General features: G+C 41.8%; 1 protein-coding gene across 1 annotated transcript in view; it reads right to left on the bottom strand.

The window, feature by feature from the left end:
- Positions 1-2,663: 2,663 nt before the first annotated feature.
- LRP6 (LDL receptor related protein 6) overlaps positions 2,664-23,059 on the bottom strand; it is a 116,528-nt gene continuing 96,132 nt past the window's right edge. Inside the window, exons 16-23 of the mRNA XM_059471981.1 lie at positions 19,921-20,130; positions 18,564-18,689; positions 17,015-17,251; positions 15,235-15,345; positions 13,234-13,464; positions 12,342-12,478; positions 11,084-11,181; positions 2,664-8,498 (exon numbers count right to left, since the gene is read on the bottom strand). Of these exons, the coding sequence (XP_059327964.1) occupies positions 8,213-8,498; positions 11,084-11,181; positions 12,342-12,478; positions 13,234-13,464; positions 15,235-15,345; positions 17,015-17,251; positions 18,564-18,689; positions 19,921-20,130 (1,436 nt within the window). The 3' untranslated portion in view covers positions 2,664-8,212. The remainder of the gene's footprint in view (positions 8,499-11,083; positions 11,182-12,341; positions 12,479-13,233; positions 13,465-15,234; positions 15,346-17,014; positions 17,252-18,563; positions 18,690-19,920; positions 20,131-23,059) is intronic.

The raw sequence follows: 23,059 nt of genomic DNA, 5'->3' as shown, positions 1-23,059 counted from the left end.
TCCTTCCAAGGACTTTCAGACTTACAAGAAGCAAAGTACTTTTGGACATAGGGGAGGGATCTTAAAATTTAAAAGAATCTTTGCTTGCAGTGCTTTTTGCTTTTCACCAACTCTTCCATGTCACAAAATAACACAGGAATAGGACTGGCCGGGGATAATTTCAAATATTAAGTGGTCTCACACAACTGTGCAATAGTGAAGATCATCTGCCAAAAACAAAGCCAAAAAAAGCTCACCCTAAATCCTTTTCTCGGGAACAATCTTTTTAGTGACTTACAGCTGGCTTCCAGGGCATGCTGGAGATTAAATCCACCAAGAAATCCACCAAGAAATCACCAAGTACCTGCTGACAGCAACTGCAGTTAATTCTGCACAATGACAAGTGCCAGCTCCACTGGAAAAAGATGTTGGAGAAATCCCACATTAAATCATGGATCTGAATTGCCAAGCCCTCCCAGCTCTACAGGTGCTTTGCCCATTATCTTTTACACTCATGGAAAGACAGAATTTTTATTACCAACATAAAATTAACTCAAAGAAATTAACAACTGGGACATGATGGTTACATCTCTTGTTCTTTTTGTCCTCATTTTGGAGCCATGTAAAGCTGAAGGACAATACAAACATTAAATGAGAAGAGGAAAGAAATTCCCATGTGGCCAAAGGAGCCAGGTATCCTAAACAACAGAACTCTCATTTCTTCCTTTCCCACCTGTTCCCACGTGCCCTGTGCTGACAGAGACCTGCAGCTCTTCCTTACCTGCTGCCATTTGCTAAAATCTGTCCCTCTAGCTTTATGACAAGCCCATGCTTCTAACTTTTTACTCCTAAGCATTTTTTGGACCTTTTTAGGAGTCACAGAGATGCCAGTGAAGGAGACAATTGGTAACCCTTCCCTTCCCTTTTCAAAATTTGAGGAAATCTTCCACTACTGAAGTTGCAACACAGAGTAGAGAGGACCTGTGGCCACTTGCCATCACACTGGAAGGTAAGAGAGAGAAGTGCTTTTTTTCAAGTCCATCAGCCTTCTTTATTAGTGCTGCTGGTTGGTGGAACAGTTTTCTATTAGAAGCATCTGAAATTGGGTTTTCTTCCATCAAATAATGAATCCCTCACAGCTGTGCTTCAGAAGACCAGCCCACATTAGGCCATCTGCACAGCAATACTGCAGCCACAGGGTTTCTTAAAACATTTGCAGCATGGAAAGAATGCAGTGGCATTTAGGGGGGAATCACTCTGTATCAAACAGAGCATTCCCAAAAACCACAAAGTTAGGAAAAATGGATATAAACACCAATAGATTTATATTTTTTAAGCATCTATTGCCTCATGAGCCATTTAAATAAAAAAATCCTCTCCAAACTCTTCTCCTGTCCACAGTGGGTGTCATGTTCTGGTAATTTCTTCCCTGACTTTTCAGCACAGGATGTGTTTATCTAAAATCTGGCTGAGTGTCAGGACTCCCCTGCTGCTCCCTCTGCACAGGAAGCAGAGTCAGTGCCAGCAGCACTCCCAGGGGTGTGATTCCAGAGCCAGGACAAAGGCTCTGTGCTAAGGAAGGAGCCACAAAAGCTCAGGGAATGCCCTTGGAGGCCAAGGTCTGGTGCTCCTTAGAGAGGCAGGGGGGTGTAAGGAAAGAGGCTGAACACAGGTGCAGCTCACAGGGGAATTTTGGGAGAGGGAAGGGCTTCCTGAGGTGTCTCACATCATTCCCAATGCCATCTCCTCTTCCAGCTTGCCTGCTCCCCTCTGGCTGGCCCCAAGCTCTGGCAGCTGGTCACCCTTGTCCCCTCACTGTCATTACACAACAAATTACAACTGCACAGACACTCAATGTAGAAAATGAAGAAAAAAATAAAGGAAGGGCTCTTGAGCCTTTTGCAGCCCAGTAGCAATTCCCAAGTGGCATTTTTAGAGAAAAACACAGCACCCTGCAGCTCCAAACTAATGGTTGTTTTCCAAGGTGAAATCAATGTAACACATTGAAACAAAGCAGGCACAGCACCCTGGCTGAGGGTGAACAGGAGGTGTTTTTACACTGCTCTGTGAGATTGATAAATGCACACCCTGACTTACTGATGTGGGAAGTGGGTGACTTGTCCAGGCCTCCATGCAGAAAAACTGGAGCTGCAAAAGAATCTCAGTACAGTCAGATACAAACTAATACAAAACCATGTGATTTTTTCCAAGACCAGTGGATGCAAGTGGAGTGGAGAATTCCACTCCAGAACTGGTTCTTCTCCAATTACTTGTTACAGCAACAGGATGAGGGGTTGGGGGAATTTCTTTTACATTTTGAAGTTAAATGCTTCTCTCTTGCTGAACATTTCAACAGAAATTTCAAGAATCAGCAGTGTCCAAAATGGTCACCTGGCACCTGATAAAGATTCATTTGGTAAAACAATCTGGTTGTTATTATCCTGTGAACCAATCTCAGGGATCAATAACTGAGACTTTAAGCTTTAAAAGATCATCACTTGCACTTCAAACCCATGTGTCTGCAGAGCCTTCTACAGCATTAGAAAACTCAGCCCATTCTGACTTTTATGGAAAGCAAAGACACACATTGTACGTTTAATTACCAGTCCTCCAGATGCTGAAATAAAATGAAACATAATTCTCCTTTTTCACTCTTAGTTTTATTATAAAAATCAACATTTCATTTGTTACAACTCAGTTTATAGTAATAATTGGAAAGGATTTTTGTACAAGGTTTATATACACCGTACAAGTAAAGCACTTTATTTTACAAAAAAAAAAAAAAAAAAAGTTAGTGAATGAGTGAATAGGGCTGGCCAAATGTTGGCCATTATAATATAAATACATCCTTGCAAAGCACCATCGTACTGAAGTTGATGAACAAGAGACACCAGCTGGCTTTAAGACAAAGACAAACAGTGATTAAAGCTTACCAAAAAAAAAAAAAAAAAAAAAAACAAACAAAACAAACCAAAAACAAAACAAAGAGTTAAAATCTGAAAGCAGCACCAGATCCTTCACTTGCAAACAAGGCTAGCTCAGCTTAAGCCTGGTGGTATCCTCTTTGCAAAAATCCATTTTTCCACTGACTCTCCCTGGATGGTTTAAGGCTGCAGCCATTTTAATCAGGGCTTCAGAGCTGCCCCTGGTTCATTCAAAGAGGGGAACACAGGGTCTCCAAGAGTTTGTAACAACTAGGACAATCCTGAATAAAACACCAACATTTTACTCACCCTGCCCTGCACAGATTCACAGGTGTGAATCACCAGTCCCTATAAATGCTACAAATCCCTTCCCTTTTTAAAGATGGAAAAGAAAGGAAATTTTGGATCACTACTGTATTTTGACTTCTTTTAAAAAAATAAATCTACTGTTTTGTAGCCCTTTTCAAGCTATTAGTTCATTCCTAACTTATTGGCAACATTTATCTGTCACCAGCTGTCAAGTTAAATGTTAATTTTCAAGCCATACCAACACCAAAATGCAATTTAAAAAAATCTCATTGCTAAGAAAGCAATTTCTGAATAGCAATGCTTAAATTATTTTTGCACTCAATGAGCCAGTTATTTTTCTGCTGCAGAACTAATCACAGTACAGGTTCAGAAGCAGATTCTGTCACTAACAGTACTGTGTAACAAACATGCTCAAAGCAAAAAGGTCAGGAAAACAAAGTGATTGATTTCTTCTTAAGAGGTATTTTGAAGAAGTCATCTGATCCAACAGCACGTGTGATCAGGGAGTTCTGTAGCTCAAGCAGTTCCCTCCAGAGTGGTCCTAATTAATTAATTAATTAATCTGACATTTGCCAAGTAATTAGGAATGGAAATAATATTCAAGACAGTGGCCTTTTCTTCATCTTAGCACAGGTTTAACTACTTTAAAGCTTAAAGTGTGTTTAGGACTTACCAATGAAGCCATCTCTAGTGAATAAATAGAGAAGCAATGCAGAGCTGGAGACCACAGCACCATCAAGGCCCATTAGTGTAATAAATAGGAATTTCAGGGATTTTCCATGTGCACCCTCACTTGCAGCTGACTGCAGCACCTGCCATGCCAAGCAGTTTGGGAGCAATTTTCATAATAATTACTCTAGGGCTGAAGCAGACTGCTTTTCATGTCCTACAAAACACAGAGGAGCTTTACTCATCTGCAAAATGGACTCCAAAAGTAGGGGAGCAGTGTAAGAAATGTGCTTCCTCTCTGCAGGCCCGACAGAGGATTAAGGATTCAGGTGTTCTGCTGTAAACCTGGCCAAAAGGAGCCCAGGGCAGGTGAGACACAGCAGGACAGCACTCTGGCAGTCAGGGAGGCTGAATCCATGCACAAGAGAAAATGACCAGCTTTGGGTTAAGTGCCTGGTACAAAGATTTGGGTACCTGCACATGGGGAGGGAAATGCTGTGGCAGAAATACGGAATTTACAGCACAGAAAGTTCCAACTCACAGCAAAGTGAATCCTTTGATATCAAATTATGTATTCTGCATTACTGTAAATATTTAATTTAATGTATGTACACAGGTTGCATTAATTTATACTCATGGAAAGCATCCTTTATTTCAAATGCAGATGCCACGTGCATGTTCCATTTATCTCATCCAAGTTATTTCCTAACAAATACCTTGGTATCCAAAAGCAGTAGCCATGAACTGCATGCACCATGACATGCCAGGTATACCTTTAAAAGGTAGACTTAGCTCTCATTAATGCTGCCATTTAAACATGCAAAGTTGGTTTTCAACAAATGATGCTGTAATTTGTTGATTATGCTGTAATTATGCAGTCTTGTTTTGTTTTTTAGCTACAACAGACTGGGCATGCCAGCTGTTCCCATTACCAGCCAGCTCAGAACTGCCCAGTATCTAGAGAGGAAAAAGCACAAAAGGTCCCTGTGTTAATGCCCTACTGAACCTGATGCTGTAGGATAAGGAGCTTTATGCTTAACTGGCAGGACAAGGAGCAATTTCCAGTGCCATCATGCTACAAACCCACTTCAGCAATGTCCTGGATGGGCATATCTGTGTTATCTATGGTCCCAATACCTCAGTCAGCTGGAGAAGGAGAAAAGATGATCCTCACTGAGGGAAGGAGAGGATATGAATCACAACTGGCTCAGTGCCAAAGGGCAACAAAGAGAAAATGTTCAGTCTCAGCATTTATCCATTGATAAAGTGTCAGGTGTGGGCATCAATGCTTTTGTAATTTGGAGATCTGCTCAAGAGGAGCTTCACAGATCAGCACCTATTTCAAAAATTTACTCCAGATTTACTGAGAAAATACATGTATTTACAAAATCATATCACAGCTTCCTGCTCAGAAGAGGACCAGCCTGTTCTCTATGCTGGGCATTTTCAGACAATGGAAAACCCCAGCCTGTCCCTTCCCCTCTCATGAACCTCCCAGAGGCACCCAAAATATTTGATGTACAAATTGAAACATCTGTATCAGAAAAACCTGATCAAATCCTACATGGAATTCTATGGCAACGCCACTGACTTCAGTTGGGATATGTGGATGTGAACCAGCACAGGAGGCAGCAGGATCCATATGCAGAGAATGTCTTTCTTTTAAACAAATCCTTGCTTATAATTAGCACAGATTTACCTGCAGGAAGCTCCCTCCAAGGGGATGCCTCAGTGAGCTGCACCAGAAAGAGGATACCACTCCTTAAGCTCAACCATCCTGGACTTTTTAAAAAAGAAATTGGCACACTGAGAAAAAAGCATTTTGCAAGAAGAGACCATTGCCATTGCAGTACAAGCACTTGGACTGAGATACAACAATACAATATTCTTCTGAGTTCATTAGTGCAAGTTTCCACATGTGAACCCCACACGGAATGCTGCACATGAAAAAATGTAAACAACAGAGAAATTCTAATTCTCATTGGTGTGCCAGCCTCACCCCCACCCTGACACACCCACCCTCCCCCCTTCATATAAATGGTTTTCAGTTCCCTTATGGTTCACAACACCCTCCTCAACATCCATCCTGCTGGACAACACAAGGAGGCTTCTCCACCAGCAAGGAAGAGCCAGAAGAACAGCTACCACAATTCCTAGAAACCTAGAACGAAGCTGGGCACAAAACCCCTCAGTACACCATCTTCAGAGACCAACAGCAAGAGCCTGGAGATCATCAGGCTTTTTAAAGGTATTCTGGACTAGAGGAAAAACTCTTTGTTACAGATGGAATCCCAATGAGAGTTTTCCTTGGAGCTGAAACCAAATGAGGATCCAGTGCTCCAGATGAGTGGCAGCTAGCAAGAATAACTTGTCACTAATTTTGTCAACAGTGTCAATTGCAAGCCCATGCCATATTTTCAGATAACTTCTCTTTTAGGTGAAACTGGCTGGGAAGGAAGCAACAGAGAACAATGAAACCCCAAAGGTGCCTCTGGAAAGTTGCTATCCCCATTCCATAGCCAAAGGTGAGGAGGCAGGAGCTGCCAGGACCTTTGATTTGAGAGAGAAGACTCAGAGGGCCAGTCTGTGAAGGCACTGAGCACCCTCATTCTGTGGATGTGATGTCAGAAGAAGGTGCAAATGCAAATGCCATCTAAGACCAGGTATACTGTGTGCTCTACTGCAACGAAACAAATTCAAAGCACTGCACTGGAGTCCAAGAGGAGTTAACAATATCCTAGGCTGCCCCTTAAACCACACAAATAATGTTTTCACTTGATTAATAATCTCCCTGTCAAAACCACCGTGGTGAGGCTGATGGGAGAAGGGGCTAAATATGACAATATACAAAAATAGAGATGTGAATATAAAATGGTTTGGTTAAGAATATCTTAAAATTTGACATTCACAGCTGTTAATACTTAAGTATTAAACTCACACCACGCAAAAGAGGAGGTATGTCAAAATCATACTGAGAAAAACTGGCTTTACCTAACACAAAGAAAACATGAGCAGTTAATACAGCAGGGGAACCCCTTCCAATGATCAAAACATCTATTTTTCTTATGGACAGTTGTTCCACTGAAAGTTAAATGCTTCCTTACTAGGAAAAAATAATATATATATTTATATATATGATTTGTATACTGTGATATCAATATACACTGAAAGTACTGCAAGGATATATTATTCATTTACAGTAAAACTAACAATCCATGGTTAAATTTATAGATTATAAATATGCTGTCTATATTATATGTGGTATAAAAATATTTGACATTTTGTGGGCACTAGGTCAAAATAAGATTTTCTTTTTTAAGGGACTAAAAATCATTCAGGTATATGCATATTACCCTTGTCAATGATGTGAGAATTGTACTGACCTGGTACAAAACAGAGTCCTACCATGCTGGCAAAATGAGGAGGGTAATGTATAGCATGATTAGCATGATAATCACTGCATGACAAGGCTAATTAGGAGAAAACCCGGCATTTACAGCAGCCCAGTTCTAGCAGTACTTTAAATAGAAATATCATGAATTTAAGTGACACAGGCAGGAAGAAAGGATGAAGAAAAGACAAGAAAACCTAACTGGGATTAAAAACCAAATTTTAAGATACGCCCAACAAAAATAACTGAAATTCCAGACGAGGGGGGAAAGCTTTAAACGCTCTCATTTGTTAAATGCATTAAGGAAAAACAGAGGTGCATTAATTTAAAAATGTGTGCAATTGATTTTCTGGATTCACTGCTACGACTGCTGTATTCCTGTAGAAAACAAAGCCCTTTGTGTAAGGTTAATATCTGTCCTGACTGCATTTTCAAGTTTAACTTTAGTTGCTGGCCCTCTGCAGTTAACATAGAGGTTATTTGGCTACTTCCAAGTATCTATGGTATGCTGCTCTGAGACGGACTTCTTTATTATTAATTACTTTAAACATTTTTGGTATTGACAAAACCCACGTATCACCTCACCGGACAAGAAACACATCCCAGTCCTTCCATTTCCTTATGTGCTCAGTCACTTCACTGGATTAAGGCATGTTTTTGTGTTCCATTTGCAAAAATAAAAACTTTTTGTACAAACGTCTGGGTTCTTTTTATACAAAAATTTCATTTCTTCTTATGGCACAAGCAGCAGCTGCTGTTTAAGAAAATATATAAATATCCTTTTTTTTTTTTTTTTTTCTTTTTTTTTTTAAATTCTTCTGTACAAATATCTTCAGTGCTCCTCCCCACATTACCTGTACACGCTCGGCTCCCTCCCCCCGTCCCCGGCGGAGCTTTTTGTATTTACAGCGCGGCGGGCTCGGGGCGGGGGGGCCGCGCCTCAGGACGAGTCGGTGCACGGCGACGGCGGCGGCGGGTACAGGTGGTGCGAGTAGCTGCGCTCGGTGTACGGCGACGGCGGGCAGCTCTCGCAGTTCTCCTCGGCGGACAGGTACTGGCTGCGGGGCGTGGGCGGCGGCGGCACCGGCTCCGAGTCGTAGTTGAGGTCGCTGGTGTAGCCCTTGGCGGCGGGCGGGCGGCGGCTCGGGCCGTAGTCGCTGTCGCACACGTCCGTGCTGCAGGGCGTGGTGGGCGGCGCGAAGTGCCGGTAGCTGTAGGGCCGGTAGCTGTGAGGGGACACGGCGCGGGGAAAAGGGTCAATTTTCCTTTCTCAAGGTGGAAACAGAAAGTGATAAATACAGGGAGACCTCTGCGGTAATGCACGGCATCTCTGTCTAAACTTCCCGGTGTGAAAAATGCGTGTGTTTTATGATTGGCTTTTCGCAAATATTAAAATGAATGTTATATGTGTTGTGTTAGAAAGTAATGCTGTATTAATTCTCTTAAGTACTGTCTTAAATATAGTTTTAGGTTATAAAAAATGTTCAAATAGAAACTATGCTATGTAGGATACTTTTTTTTAAGGAAAGGACTCGCAGCAAGATAGCAGCCACAGGACACCTAAATCTGTCAGAGAAAAAGAATTTATTGCCCTCTTATCAGAAGAAATGAACTTCTTCCCGCCTCGAAGGCGCTGTCAGGATTCAGAGGAAGAAGTTGAAGATGACCAGACAGAATCCTGTATTTGAATGGAATTTATGCATCATGTTATGAGGTGTATGAATATGCAACAGGCTATTGTTTTTAAGGGTTAATCCTTTGTTAATGTGTGTCCTTTTTCGGGCTCATGCTGCCCAGAAGAAGGTACCCGGATGTCTGTAACTCTTTGTCACTATTGTTTCACATTGTCCTAATTCAATTTGTCCAAATTGTTATTATTCTAATTGTATTACTATTTTTTTATAACCATTTTGTTACTATTAGACTTTTAAAACTTTAAAAACAAGTGATTGGCGTTTTTCACACCTGCAGAAGTGCTACAGCGTTGGGCTTTACTGGTAGAAAATTGATTTTGTGTTCCAGACTGCTGGGATTGGGCAGTGGGTGTAAGTATTCTGTTATCATGTTTGGGTTCATTTAATCCATAATGCTGTGGGCTTCTCATCCCTGGAGGTGTGCCAGGCCAGCCTGGACAGGACATGGAGTAACCTGGTCTAGTGGAGTAACCCTGTCTAGTGGAAGATGTCCCTGCTCATAGCAGAGGGTGGAACTGGATGGGCTGGTCGTTCCCTCCCAGCCACAGCATTCTGTGATGCCAAGGTCACTGCAGAGCCCAGGTTTGCTGAGTGCTTCCCAATCTCCAGATGTTCCCAGTGACCCTGGCACTGCTCAGAGATGCAAGGAGCACCTGTGAGAGCTTGTGCCTGGGAACAGTCTCTCACACAGCAGGCTCCCTAAGGACTTAGGTAGAAAAATGTAACAGCTGTGTTGCAGTTATGGAGATAATTCTGTTTCCATTACACAGTTTCTGGATACTAACTTCCAAAGCCAGATAGAAGGACTGAAAATTACCTGGTACACACAGAGCACTCAGGACAAGCATTCCTTAAAGAAGTAACTGGGATGAAATTCTCAAAGGCTGCTACCACCAAACATCTTTTAAAATGAGCCCAAGACAGTTTCAAGGAAACAGATTAGAAGGGGAAATGTATGGTAACTACAACTCCCAGCATCACAGTCAGGGGGTGGGAACACCAGGGGATGCAGCTCCTCTATAGTCGAGTCAGAATATTAGGAAAGAACTAAGATCAGAAGCAGCAAGAGCAGTGTTTATTTTTGTGTGAGGGAGCATTTGGAAAATATCAAACCCTCTGCTACATCCCTAATATAATTTATAATACTGAAAGTCACATCAGCTAACCAGCAGATGACCCATGCTGGTGCCTGAATTTGGTTTCTTTCATTAGAAAATTACTTGTAATTTTGAAAGACTTTTCATATGGCTGCGAGGGATCATTATAAACATCTGGTCTGACCTTCTGCACAACAGAGGCCATATTTTCTGCTAATGGAGAAGAGATGTCTGTTCAGCCCCAGAGACCTCATTACCCAGAGCCCCCAAAGGCTCTGTGTTAGGGAGGCACATCTTTCAGACAAACACAGCACTCTCTTCTCACTGACCACATCCACTGGTGATTTGGGAGGGGAACCTTTACACCCTTGGGTAGCAGGGGTCCGTTGCTCTATTTTTGGTAACTTGTTATAAAATCATAACTAACTCCAGCATTCTCACAGGGAAAGTAAGAAAAATACATTCAAACAGAGATAAAATGTGTGCTCATAAATTCTAGTCAAGAGAAAATAAAGCAAAAGGTTAGCAATCTTTTCCAGATATTAACCCTTCATGTGTCAAACTAGAAATTCTGTGCTTTATCTAGACAACAACATTAATGTTACTTATGACTTATTAGCCTTTATATTGCCAACTTTTTCTCAACAGGGTATTTGCTTATAATTTCTGATAATTACCTAACAAATTATTTATAGCAGAAGTCTAAAAAAGGCAGAGTTCACTGCAGGGTAAGTTTTTTTGGCTCAAAATACTCATGGCCCTGCATTTCTTTTGGCATGTAGCTAGTTTTGTGATGAGGAATATACCCCAGGGATGTACCGCTACCCCCTCAGTGTATGATTTACCTCAAACAGTGCTGCACTTCCACACAGGCAGCAGTGCCATGGTACAATTTAAGCACTAGTGCTTGCAGAATTAGGGCCTTTGATTGCAATTCTTATAGAGCAGAGGCTGCCTTTATTCTGCATTTTCTACACTTACTGCTTTGATCCTGACAGAAGCTATTGTAGTAGTAATTACCTGTAGGATCTATGAGTGGATGGGCTGTTTGAAGAATAACCAAATTCCATGGTGTAGTGTGAACGTTCAGTGGCTGGTGATGGTGGTGGGTTCAAAATCTAAGGAGTAAGAAAGGAAAAAAGGCACTTGAAAAAAAAGAAAGATACAAAGGGAACTTGAGAAAACACCAGTTTATAGCTTTTAGTACTGTCTAATAGGAACCTTAAGTAAAGAACTGCATACCTAGCCCTCCCAGCAAACTGGATTTTTTCCTGTTTATTCCCCAGCTCTTAAGCAGACCCTGGAAATGCCATTTGTTGCCTTTCCTGTTAGTTACTACTAAGCTCTTCTCAAAAAACCCTGACTGCTTTGGCCATTTTGACACAGCCAGTGCTGAGAAGTAAAGCTGCAGCAAGCTGTTCAGTTCTGGATTGTCACTAGGGCCACCACGGCCCCAGGCAGACTGGCAGATCTCTGCTCCTGCCAGCTGCAGTCCCCAAGTATTGCTCTGCTCACAACACTTGCAGAGTGCTGGCCAAGGCAAGCATCCCTCCCCTATGCAGGCATGTTCTTACTCCATGTGTCTGGATTAATTTAAAGCTGATTTAAAGCCTGATCAGTTGATTCTCAGAACTGAAAACCAACAACTGGATATTCCAGCCTTCACTGACCAAGCATGGGACTCTTTAACACTCAACAGAAGCTTGGTGAGCTCCATAAAAATTCCCAAACCAAGCACCAGAGATGATAGGAGTGAAGAGACAGGGAGCCCTCTAGGGCTGGCACCAACTGTTACACAGCACTTAGTGCAGCACACCACACATTTGTGATGGAGCTGCAAAACACTTGTTTACTTATTTACCTGTCACTTGTGAGACACATGACACAAAGCTTCATTTTAATTCCTTGAAAGGTCTGTGCAGAATCAACCTTAGTTTTACCTTCAGAGGAACATGGCAGAGCATAATAAAGGAGATCTCTCTGCCAGAGCTGCTCAACATCTACAGGGATTTTTTCATCTCTCCAGACATTCAATCTAATATATTTCTTCCTGGCACTGAGCTCTCTCACAATTTTTTTTTAATTAAGTGAAAATTTCTAGACCATTTTGGAAAAAGACAATCCTTTTCCTTTCAAAATCACTTACTCCATATCCAAACAAGTTTATTAGACTAGAATTCTAAATCAAAACATGAATCTGTCAATTGATTAACCTTTAGAAAGACACTGTCACTTCCCTGAAAGTTATTAAAGGTTTATGAACAACAGAATGACTTACTGGAGGAAAGTAAGTGCCTTTGGTACTTGAAGAGCTGCTGGAGGAGGCTCCTGTAACATGGGCCCTGTCATAGGGTGGGCCACTGCTCCCTCCCATGATGCTGAGGGAGCTGATGACAGATTTACCTCGAGACATACCTGAGGAACAGAGATGTATGTCAGTATTCAATTCTTCCTCAATTCACAGACAAAAGGAAGCTTAAAAAATAATCTGGAGGACAACAGCAGTATGTTGTCCTTGCAAACCCAGAATTAGTTATCTTGGTATTAAAACCAAGTTATGCTCTGAGAGCAGCCTGCTGGATCTCAAAGCCACAAGTTACAGTACATATTTAATCAATTAATATATACAGAAGCAATGCATATAGATGAAGTGCAATGTTGTGGTTAAGTTTTACTTTTTCAACAGCAGTAGCATCATGTGCTTGGACTGGTATTGGAAAATTCATCGTTAAATGAAATAAGCTGAGACCAAAGTTATTGCTGATCATTACAGACTTGGCAAGAAGTCTCACCAGCATACAAACCTAGACTGCAGACCTACCAAGAATGATTACATAATGTTTAAAGTCTCATGAATATAACTCTGTGTAACTTTACCCTGTACTGTTGTGAAACTTTGCTGATGCTACAATAGCCCAAAAAGGGGATTCCTTAGCAGCAAAAGAAGAAAATGCACAGTGTGTGCATTTATTTAAGCTTAGGTTTTGCTAACTACCTAAATGCTTGGGTAAAATAGCAGTTCATTATTGTGAAGAAGGATGGCAACAAGCCTTGGCAGTCCTGGCTTCTCACAGCTTCCAAGAACTGCATCTGGAGCAGACATTTCCTGCACACAGCATCCTCAAGTACAGCTGTGGGGTGCCAGGGACAAGGATCACCCCTTTACTCACCAGGCAGAGAGCCTGACAGGGAGCTTGGGTGAGGCACGTAGCCCAGCGGCACCGAGGGTGGCCCCTGCACCACGTAGTCGTTTGTCATGGTTTCCCCATCGCCCTTCATGCGTGGGCACAGCACCCTCTGGCAGATGAAGTACATTGCTCCCACCACAAAGACTGTAAGGATCACGCCAATGATGGAGCCTATGGTGTTGTTGGGCTGTGGGGCAGGTTCCTCCGTTGTGTCTGAAAGGGAAAAGGAAAATCAGACCATGGAAGTTGAGACCAACATTAGTTTTTCTTGCATCTTTCCACTTTCCTGTTCTGTAGGTAGACAACAACTTTCAAATTAATATATGGGAGGAACAAACAGGCCCTAGGTCTGTTCAAAGACTCTGAGTGTCCATAAGGGCTACCTGCAGCCTCCAAGATGAGCTCCAAACATGCCATGAGGTTTTTTGGACCACAAATGACAGGAAATGAGCAGTAAGCACATGCATGTGCAGGGGGAGTGATGGCCCTGCTCTTGCTTCAGGCTGACAGCAGAGCTTTCCTTTGAACCTGATGAACAAGACCTGCAGCCACATCTCCAGATGACACTCTGTGCGTGTCTTGTGCTTTTCTTGTCACTGAAGATGGCAACAACTGCTTTTCATGTCACCCTCGCCTATCAGGGTAACAGACTGGCGCTCCCTTTTCTCAGCAGTGTAACAATCACTTATGGTGCACCACCTTCACTGTTCAGCAGTGATGAATTTGGGGATTGTTGCTGTTTATTAAGCTACCTAAACTATTCCACATCGGACCCACCCTTCTGGTTATAGATACAGCTGAGCATCAGCCTGAGAAGTGCCACCTTACGAGGAATCTGTACCCAAAACAATTATTCAACAGTCAAAATGAGTGGCTTTCCCTACAAGACCAGTTCTAAGCAACGACAATTCTGGGAGTAACTGACAACCCCCTGCCTGTGCTCATGAATTTGACAAGAAAGGCAGACTTTAAAGTATTTTCTGTTCTAGTCAGTGTTTTACATCTTAAGCATTACTGAAAGTTTTTTTTTCTCTACACATTTTCTTCTCCCTGAACACCAAACCCACACTTGAACCAGCTTGTCACCGTCTACAGAGATAAGTAAACAGACTTCTGATCATAGTGAAAGAGGGATGGTGACAACTGCCATCTTATTCTGGGTGGGCCAATTTTCCATCCTCTGTTGAAAAACTGGAGAACACACAAGCTCTAACAAAGGGAACTAGACAAGCCTGTGATAATGTCACTAGTGACTTGGTAGCATGACAGAACATCTCTTAATACTCCTTCTTAAGATCAAGGGTCCAACTCTGGCTTTGCATTTTCAAATTATCTGTGTGCCAGCTGTGATACGTGGATCTCTAAAACAAGACAAGATGTCCCTATTTACAATTTCTTTTAAAGCACCAACAGTGAAAGTGAACTTTCGAGTTGGAATTTTGAAGGCAGTGGCTTTCTTGTAGAGCCCTGGAGATTTCCAGGTAGGGATATCACATGTTACAAATCAGAAATCAAGCTCAGAATTACATCCTTTCAAGATAAAAAAAAGAAATTTTAGAAGGTTTACTCTATAAACAGAGTGCTCCTCTGATTCTAAAAGCACCTGCTATTAATTCTCTGGATGAGAAAACCATGAAGCAGAGAAGTTATAGATGAATGCCTCATGCCAATAGATATTTTTTAACATTGCACCAACTCAGCATATAAATATTATAGTAAAACAAACCTTTGATTTCTTTTAAAATTTAAAAAAATAACAAGAAAAATGGTAGGCATTCTCTGCCTCAGAAACTTTTTCAGAATATGAATTATTTTTGTTATTCCTATTCCATCACATTAATTGCATGACAGCAGTTATGAAGCATTAATTCTGGGAACAAGTAATTCAGTCTGCTTGGCAGAATAAAATCAAACTCGTAGGAAAGGTGAGAAGCAAATTTTGCATGCTGCAAGCAAGTCTCCAGTGTCAGACAGTACACTTACAACATCCTTGCTCATCAGAGCTGTCACTGCAGTCCAGGTTGTGGTCACATTTCTTGCTTTTCCCGATGCACTGCCCACTGGCACAGCGGAACTGATCCGTTAAACACAGCACTGCAAAGAGCCCCACACCAACAGTCAGCACCAGAAACTGCTCTTGAAAATCATTAAGAAATAAAGACATCAAAGTATACAATCAGGAGCTGTTTGGGAGAGCTTGGAGTGCTGCAAGCTTCATTTCTAGAATTGGACAGTGGCACACAGAGTCCCTCATGTGAACTATGCAGAGCAAGTGACTCTGTTCTGTTGAGGATGGTGCACACTGGTACCTGGGCTTTACTGCCTGCCCACAGTAAGAACACTACAAGATAAAGTGACCCTCATCTAAAATAACACAGAGGCCATTGAGAAGACAGGCACTTCTCAGGACATGGTTATTGCAATATTACTATAAGGATCTCCAAATTCAAGCATTTACTGTAACATAAAAGAGAAGAATTAACTTATGAAAAATAAACCTGCCAAACCATGATAATAAAATTGTTTAAGAAAGATAAATGTCCTTCTTAATGTCCTTGTGCTCTTCCTGTAAACCAGAGAAATCCTCAATCATGAGACAATATATTGACTTGATATTATGTTTTTAAACTGAAATGAAGGTCAAAAAATAAAACTGAAGCTTTGCCAGTACACTGAAAAAATAAAAGATGCTGCAGGCAAGATGTTGGCTGCTGCTGTTTCCACATATTCCTGCCTCCTGTTTCTCATAAATCCAGAAATCCTTTTTTTGTCTTCAGCTGAATTAAGAAGTTAAACTAAAGGCTTTTCTGATTTGTAATGAACTTGAATACTCTCAGCAACAGGACCCCTTTGAAGGTGATAAACAGCCCCTAGTCTGCCATCTCCAGTTGCTGAATGACAACTGGAAGTTAACTTGCACAACAGATTTTCAGATGTCAGCATCTCAGCTGGCTAATAATCACCTTTCAGCACACAGGAATTTCAGCTCTATGGTTTTGTTTGAGTTGGAGCACATCTTTTGGAAAGAAATTTAGCCTTGATTTAAAGTCATTTCAACAGTTTCCCCAAAGAAGGAAAATGCACTGAAAGGATATAAAGAAGAAGCATCCTTTCAAGCTTACAAGCTGTCCCTACAACTCTTCACTACATTTGCAATAGGGAAAGGATCAGTTTGCTCAGATTTCATGTTCTGTAATGGTGGGGCAGTTCAGATTTCACCAGCAAAACCTGCCCTTTCCAAAATGAACTTAATTCTCATTGTGCTGGCAACAGCACTTCCCTCTGTAAAGACAGCTTGAATACTCTCTTTTGCTGTGCTCTACAGGAAGAAGAGGTCTCCAGAAATCTCCTCTGTCTCTCATTCCTGCTTACTCAGAAAAGCTCATTTTGTTCAGGTACTGTAAAATAAACAACCCCAAAACCTTTACTCGGTACGAGGCACACAAAAAGCTATGACAAGGATTTGCTCCACTTTGTAGTTCACTCCCAGATACTAGGTTTTTAGAGCTTGAAATCGTGCCATTTTTGATAGGACTTTTCACAAACAGCATTTAAGCCTCTCTGCTGGAGATCACTCTTAATTTCCACTTCACAGGTAGAGAAACAAAAGTATGGAGTTATGAAATAACTTCTGTTTAACAGACCAGTTTAAAAACTACCAGAACTTTGGTTCTTTTCAAATCCTGCTCAGCAGTAACACTGCTACTCATCCCTGTTCCTGTGACAGGTACATTCCCATCCCAGTTGGCAGCATCCCCCGTACCTTCGCAGTTCTTCTCATCTGAGTTGTCCTGGCAATTGGCTTCCCCATTGCAGCGCAGGGCACTGTCTATGCACTGCCCACTCTCACACTGGAACTGGCTCTCAGAGCACACTGGGCAGTTCTTCTCATCACTGTGGTCCTCACACTCGGTGAAGCCATCGCAGCGCCAGGCCACCGGGATGCAGTCAATCTCACCTGTGAAACAGGTGAACTGCTGAGGGGAGCATGTTGGTGGTTCTTGGGAAATCAAGCAAACAAACAGAAGTTAAGAATCCAGGTGAACAAAGAGAAGGACAGGTAAGGACGAGAGCTCAGCTGCTTTCCTATATCAAAGTCAAGGTCACTTCCACAGCCACTGTGTTCACAGCCACTTTTGCAGACCTCGAGGCCAGTGTGACTGATGCAGGCTCACAGCAGCAGAGGCTTGACAGATGAAGAACAAGAGGAACAGAGAAACATGCACACTCAAAACACAATTCTTCCCTTCCCATTTTAGACTATCACACCTTTCTCACAGTAAGATCTCATGTCAAAGTCATTGCACTCTTTAACTCCCCCTTTGCTGCAGCACCACTGTGTACACAGCCAATGGCTTACCCTCTTTTTCATGCTTGACAGTCATTGTATAGAAGATGTTAAAAGGATGTAATTTGCTGCAGATGGATGCACTGTGTGACTCAGTGTCTAGTTATGTGCCCTTCACAGCTCTATTCAGTCAAAATTATTTTAAAACAAAAAACTGCTCCATCTAGTCAAGTTCCACTACCTCAACACATCTGTTAGCTGTTATTTAACATTTACTACATTAACTGTTAATCTCAGGCAGTAAGGAAGTGTGGATCTTTTCTCTTTTTTTAATCTCCCTTTCCTCCCACGGCTTTTTGGCCTGGTATTAAACTTGCTCTGAGAAAATATCTGGATTATGTTAGCTCTTGTTCCATTGTGAGACCACACGTCGCCTCGATGGCGAGATGATTGCATAATAACCCCATTCAGCCCAGTGGCACCAAAGTGCCTGTCCTGGCCCCCATTCCAGCCCCACCCCAGAGACACCAGGGCGTGGGCTACAGTGGCCATGGAAGAAGGCAACTCGCCCTTCTGGGGCTGCAGTTCACAAAGACACGCACAGGGTGAGCTTGGGGAGGACAACAGAGAAGATCAGAACAGCACAGACTGTGCAATGTGCCAGAATGTGAGAATCCACCACTGCCTGAAAAGGCAGAACATGGGGAGTGACAGCAAAAAGTAATGAAAATCATACAATTAAAGAATCAAGTTGAAATAATTCAACTTAAGTTGAGTCTTAAGAAGAAAGGGTGAACAGAAATCCTTATTCAGCAGTTAGGGATTTTTTTCCTCTTCTTTTACTTCTTCTCAATACTTGCAAATTTAGCTGGAGGGTGGAGGGAAAGAGGTGAGTCTGTACAGGTGTGTAACAGCACCTGGTGCACTGTCACATTCCTTGGCTCAGAAGCCATCCCTGAAGATGGAGACACTCCCCAAGGCTGAAGCCAAGAGCTCAGGGACACAGAAGTGGGGAAGGACTCACCTCCACAGGACAGCTCATCCTGCAGCAGCACCAGGTGCACGGGGCAAGAGCAGCGCGTGGAGCCGTCCCCCTTCACAATGCAAATGTGGGAGCAGCCACCATTGTCCTGAGAGCACGGATGCTGTCCTAGGGTTTTAAAAATGAGACAGGGACTGATAAGAAATCCCCAACTATTTTATGACCTTTCAGTCATTTCTTCATTACTCCCTACCCCCTGGGGAGAGGATTAATGAAAAAATCTCTGGTAACGTTGTATTTTGTTGTGTGTATTTCTCCATTTACACACATCTAAATTTATACATTGGTAACTCTCCATGATCTGAAACTAAGAATTTATACTAAAACAGTACTCAAAGCATTTTGCTTCTTGTGTGAGGTGGCAGTAGTTCTCTGCAGCAAATGGCACATTAATAACACAAAAAGATATCTTGGATTCCCTACTTCATTTTCTCTACCAAAGACCATTAAAAAAATAAACTTTTCTAATTTACGAATTCTGAAGCTTCCACACAATCTCTGAAACTCAAATTAACATGCTCTAGATAAATATGTCTCTTCATTTTAATGTTTAATAAGGACAACATACTTCTCTTGGAACTCCTGACAGATTTACTAAGATTAATAGCACACAAAACTAGTAGTAGTCTGCACTGATGTTTTAATTAAACATCCCCAGACATTTTTCTACATATTTCTCCAAGGCATGCACCAGAGCCTACTAACCAGGCCTATTTCCTCCAGGATGACAGCAACTCCACTGCTTTAACCATTCATCTCCCACCACTTCAAGCATGTGTGTGTGGAAAGGTAAGCAGAAACTTTTTATAAGTGCAGCCATGATCAACACAAATTGCTATTTAATACACACTTCCCTTTGTGCAATGCAACGTTGCTCCTCTGTCAATTCACTTTCAGTATGAAACACCACCACCAAAAGTTGTTCACTTTGCCTTCAAGGCAGGCAGTCCACTGAAACATTGACAGCTGGTGACAGGCCCTGAGAGCTGTGCTTGCCTAAACAGTGAACACCCCATAGCAATGCACTAGCACGATCCAGAAAGTCCTCTATTAGGGATAACAGGATGTTTCCACTGTGTCTAGAGACACTCAAATGCCAGGTGCCTGCATGGGACTACCAATCAAGTTGTCATCAGCAACAAAACACGATGCTGGGGTTGTGATAGATTTCCAGTCTGTTGCCAAGTGCCTGAAGGAAACAACCTAACAGCACCGATACCAACTCCTCACCCCCTCCATCTGCACTGATGTGCATCAGCAACAAGGCACAACAGGCTCATGTCTCTTGGCTCCAGTCTCACAGGCCCTGCTTGCACCTGCAGGCAGGGATTGCACTCACTGTATTCCTGCAGGTTGAGCTCCTTCACAGCATGGATGTCACTGAGTTGTGCAATGCGAGCCTGGACCTTTGTGCGTCCTTCTCGACCGGTCATATCAATCTTCTCAATCATCTGCTGCTGCCTGTCAATCCAGTAGAGCCAGTTCTCAAAGACAGTCAGGCCCACAGGCTGCAGGATATTGGAGTCTTCCAACACGATCCGGTTAGCACCTGCAGAAGGGAGACGGGGCTTGGTTCAGCTAGGCAGAACTATCAGAAACATCTCCTACACCACTCACACCATTATTTTTTCACTACTTTTATGCTACTGGGTAAGCCTACTACAAAACCCCAGGCAGTTCTGGGTCCTCTGATGCAAGACTGATGCATTTTGCAGACAGATGATCAAACTATTCTTTCTGCTTTCACCAAGAAGAGAGTTTTTGTGCTTAAAAAATATCTAGTGTATTTAAGAAGCACCTGGAGTGGAGGGGCTCATCTCTCATGAGCCTTTCCAGTCTCATCAATATGATGGAAATCAGGAGCTCTTTTCATTCCCCTTTCCCTTTTTGAGAGATTAATTGCTTTGTCTTGCCATACAACAGGGAATAAGAAGATGGATTATTGGCTTCAGCTAACCCATACAAGATAAATTCCAAATGAAAGCAGGGTAATTAGGACTTCTCACATGAATGATGAGATTAACACTTCTGACTTCCTCATGTTCTTTCCTTTCAGCTACATTACCTTCACTAAGCTATTAGTGCTAAATGGGGAATGCTCCTTTCTTTCTTGCAAAGACTTTCCTGAGTTCCTTCAGCAGTCACCAGGAGCAGACAAGAGGCCTTACACCTCTGAAGAGTGGTTGTTGATTTCTGTGCCAGATTTTCTGGCATTAAATACAGCCAAGAGCAACTGTCACATTTCATGGTTAACTCTCCACATGAATAGAACACAGCCAATAGTTGTTTCAAAGGTATCACTAAAGTCTGTCTGAAGACAGTGAAGACTTTGTAACTCACACAGAAGAAAAATGTTAGTTAAAACCTGAGGGCTCAGGAGGGAGGCTTAATCCATGCTTCCTTTATTTAACAGGATGACGTGGTCATTAAGAGTCAAACATTCAGTGAGTTGATCAGATTCTGAGCACAAATTACTTGCAAAGCACATGGAATCTGCTTCAGTTTTGAGAAGCTGAAACAGGATCACACAAGTCAAGCTAAAGCTTGAAAATTTACCTCTAAATCCTGGTATGTGAGCTCACTGCTGTGCTTTTTTTCACTTCTACTACAGCAAACAATATCTTTACCTTGTTCATCCATAGAATTATTTAGCATAAGTTTTAATATTTTTGTTCTGTACAACTATACTGGAGTAACTGAATACCAGGGGAAGAAAATCTACATTAGCCACACAATATAACCTTACAGGACAGAAGACACGTGCACTTCATGATTTTCTACTTCAAATAAATTCTTTCTATCCTTTGTTTAGTAGCACAAAGGGGTTTTTTGCTCGTTGAGAATTTAATCAACATTATGACAATGATGATGACTTATAAACAAATTCAGCTATGAAAAATGTATTTATCACCTTTTCACTAAATGCACAGAGAGCTCAGAAGTTAAGTAACCTTCCAGACATTTACCAAGCATTAAAACCTGAAGGAAAACATGGGAATTCAAATCAGCTAGGCTGAGCTCTCACCACCACTTTGGAGCAACACCAGCAATGATCTGATTAAGAAAAGACGTTGATGAATTCTGAAGGAGGTTATACCCAGACTGATGTAGAAATTAATAGACTGAGTGATGTAAGTCAACCTCAATAACTGCAACCATCTATTATAAACTCCAATAACATGACTAATTCTGACAGGAAAAGGTAAGAAACAGAAACCTGCATCTTGAGAAATAAAGTTAAGCTGAGAATAGGGCAAAATGCAAGGAAGACAGGAAGGAATACAAAAGGTAAAACCTTGACCTACCCAAATGGAGTCTCTACATGCCCTGCTCTGCCATGCCCACGTCAATCAAAATGGCGTTTTGCAGTATGTTCCTAAAGCTCTGAAGCTTAATATTTTCATTCCCTTAATGTCTTAATCTTTCTTTTTAATATTTGTGACCAAGTGTAACTGACTATTTCTGACTAAACTGAGACATTAAATCCCTTCTTCCATAAACCAACAATGAAACCCGAAGCTGACTCATCAGGGTGCTAGTCTCCTTTATTGGGAATGTCAGATGAAAGGGAGACATGATTAAGAGGAGCTTTGTCTCCTGGCATCACCATCCCCTTTCCAGCAATACCATTTCCAAAAGACTTAAAACCAACCAAATAAATACAGAAAATCAGGACACACCCATAGCTCATTCTGTTTCCAAATAAAAATTACTTAATTCCAGAATCATTAGACATTTCCAAATCACACTAATTATTCTGGAATAGAAGAACTAATTTCCAAATAGTTTCCATGGTAGGGAGCTAATTCCAGTCATCTTTTCATAAACAACCCCTTAATCATATGAAGAATCTGGTTAACTTCAATAGGATCTCCCATTTGGGCAGAATAACCAAGTCCTAACTGCATGCCTGAAGGACAGGGAGGAAAAGAAGGACTACATCACATAAAAGGCATCCTAGCTGTCCTTGTCTTTATGGGCACTGGAATCTACAGAATTGACAGAGCAAGAGACAATGTTTTTAAGAAGCTAACATGCAGAAAAATTACTCTGCTGGTCAAAAGAGCTTATTAATCAGCATTCCTAAGCACAGGAATGCATCTCAGCAGTCAGCAATTTATCCTGGTGATTATAGCAATCTATTTGTGGTGCAAATGCCAAAAAGCAAGAGAGGTTTTGGAACAGTTTTTTTTCAAAATATGGTTTATAAAGCAAATCTTTTACTACATAACATTGGTGATCCAACAGCCACATCTTTAAGGAAAAAAAAAAAGGAAGCAGAATCATTAAACCTAGACTGAATTAGAATTTAGACCCATCTCCTTGTCTGGTGTCCCAATTTCAGGCAGAGAACAGAAAGACAGAAATAAAGCACGTGTAATATTCTCCTGCCTGTTACTCTACTCTTGCTAACCCTGGATCTGGGACAGCTTGGAATGTACCAAGCAACGCCACAGCACTTTTTTTTTTTTTTTGGT

The sequence above is a fragment of the Ammospiza nelsoni genome, chromosome 5 (assembly GCF_027579445.1).
Source record: "Ammospiza nelsoni isolate bAmmNel1 chromosome 5, bAmmNel1.pri, whole genome shotgun sequence".
In the NCBI taxonomy this organism is placed as follows: Eukaryota; Metazoa; Chordata; class Aves; order Passeriformes; family Passerellidae; genus Ammospiza; species Ammospiza nelsoni.
The sequence above is the reverse complement of the archived record's forward strand: the minus strand, read 5'-3'. Positions and strand labels throughout refer to the sequence as shown.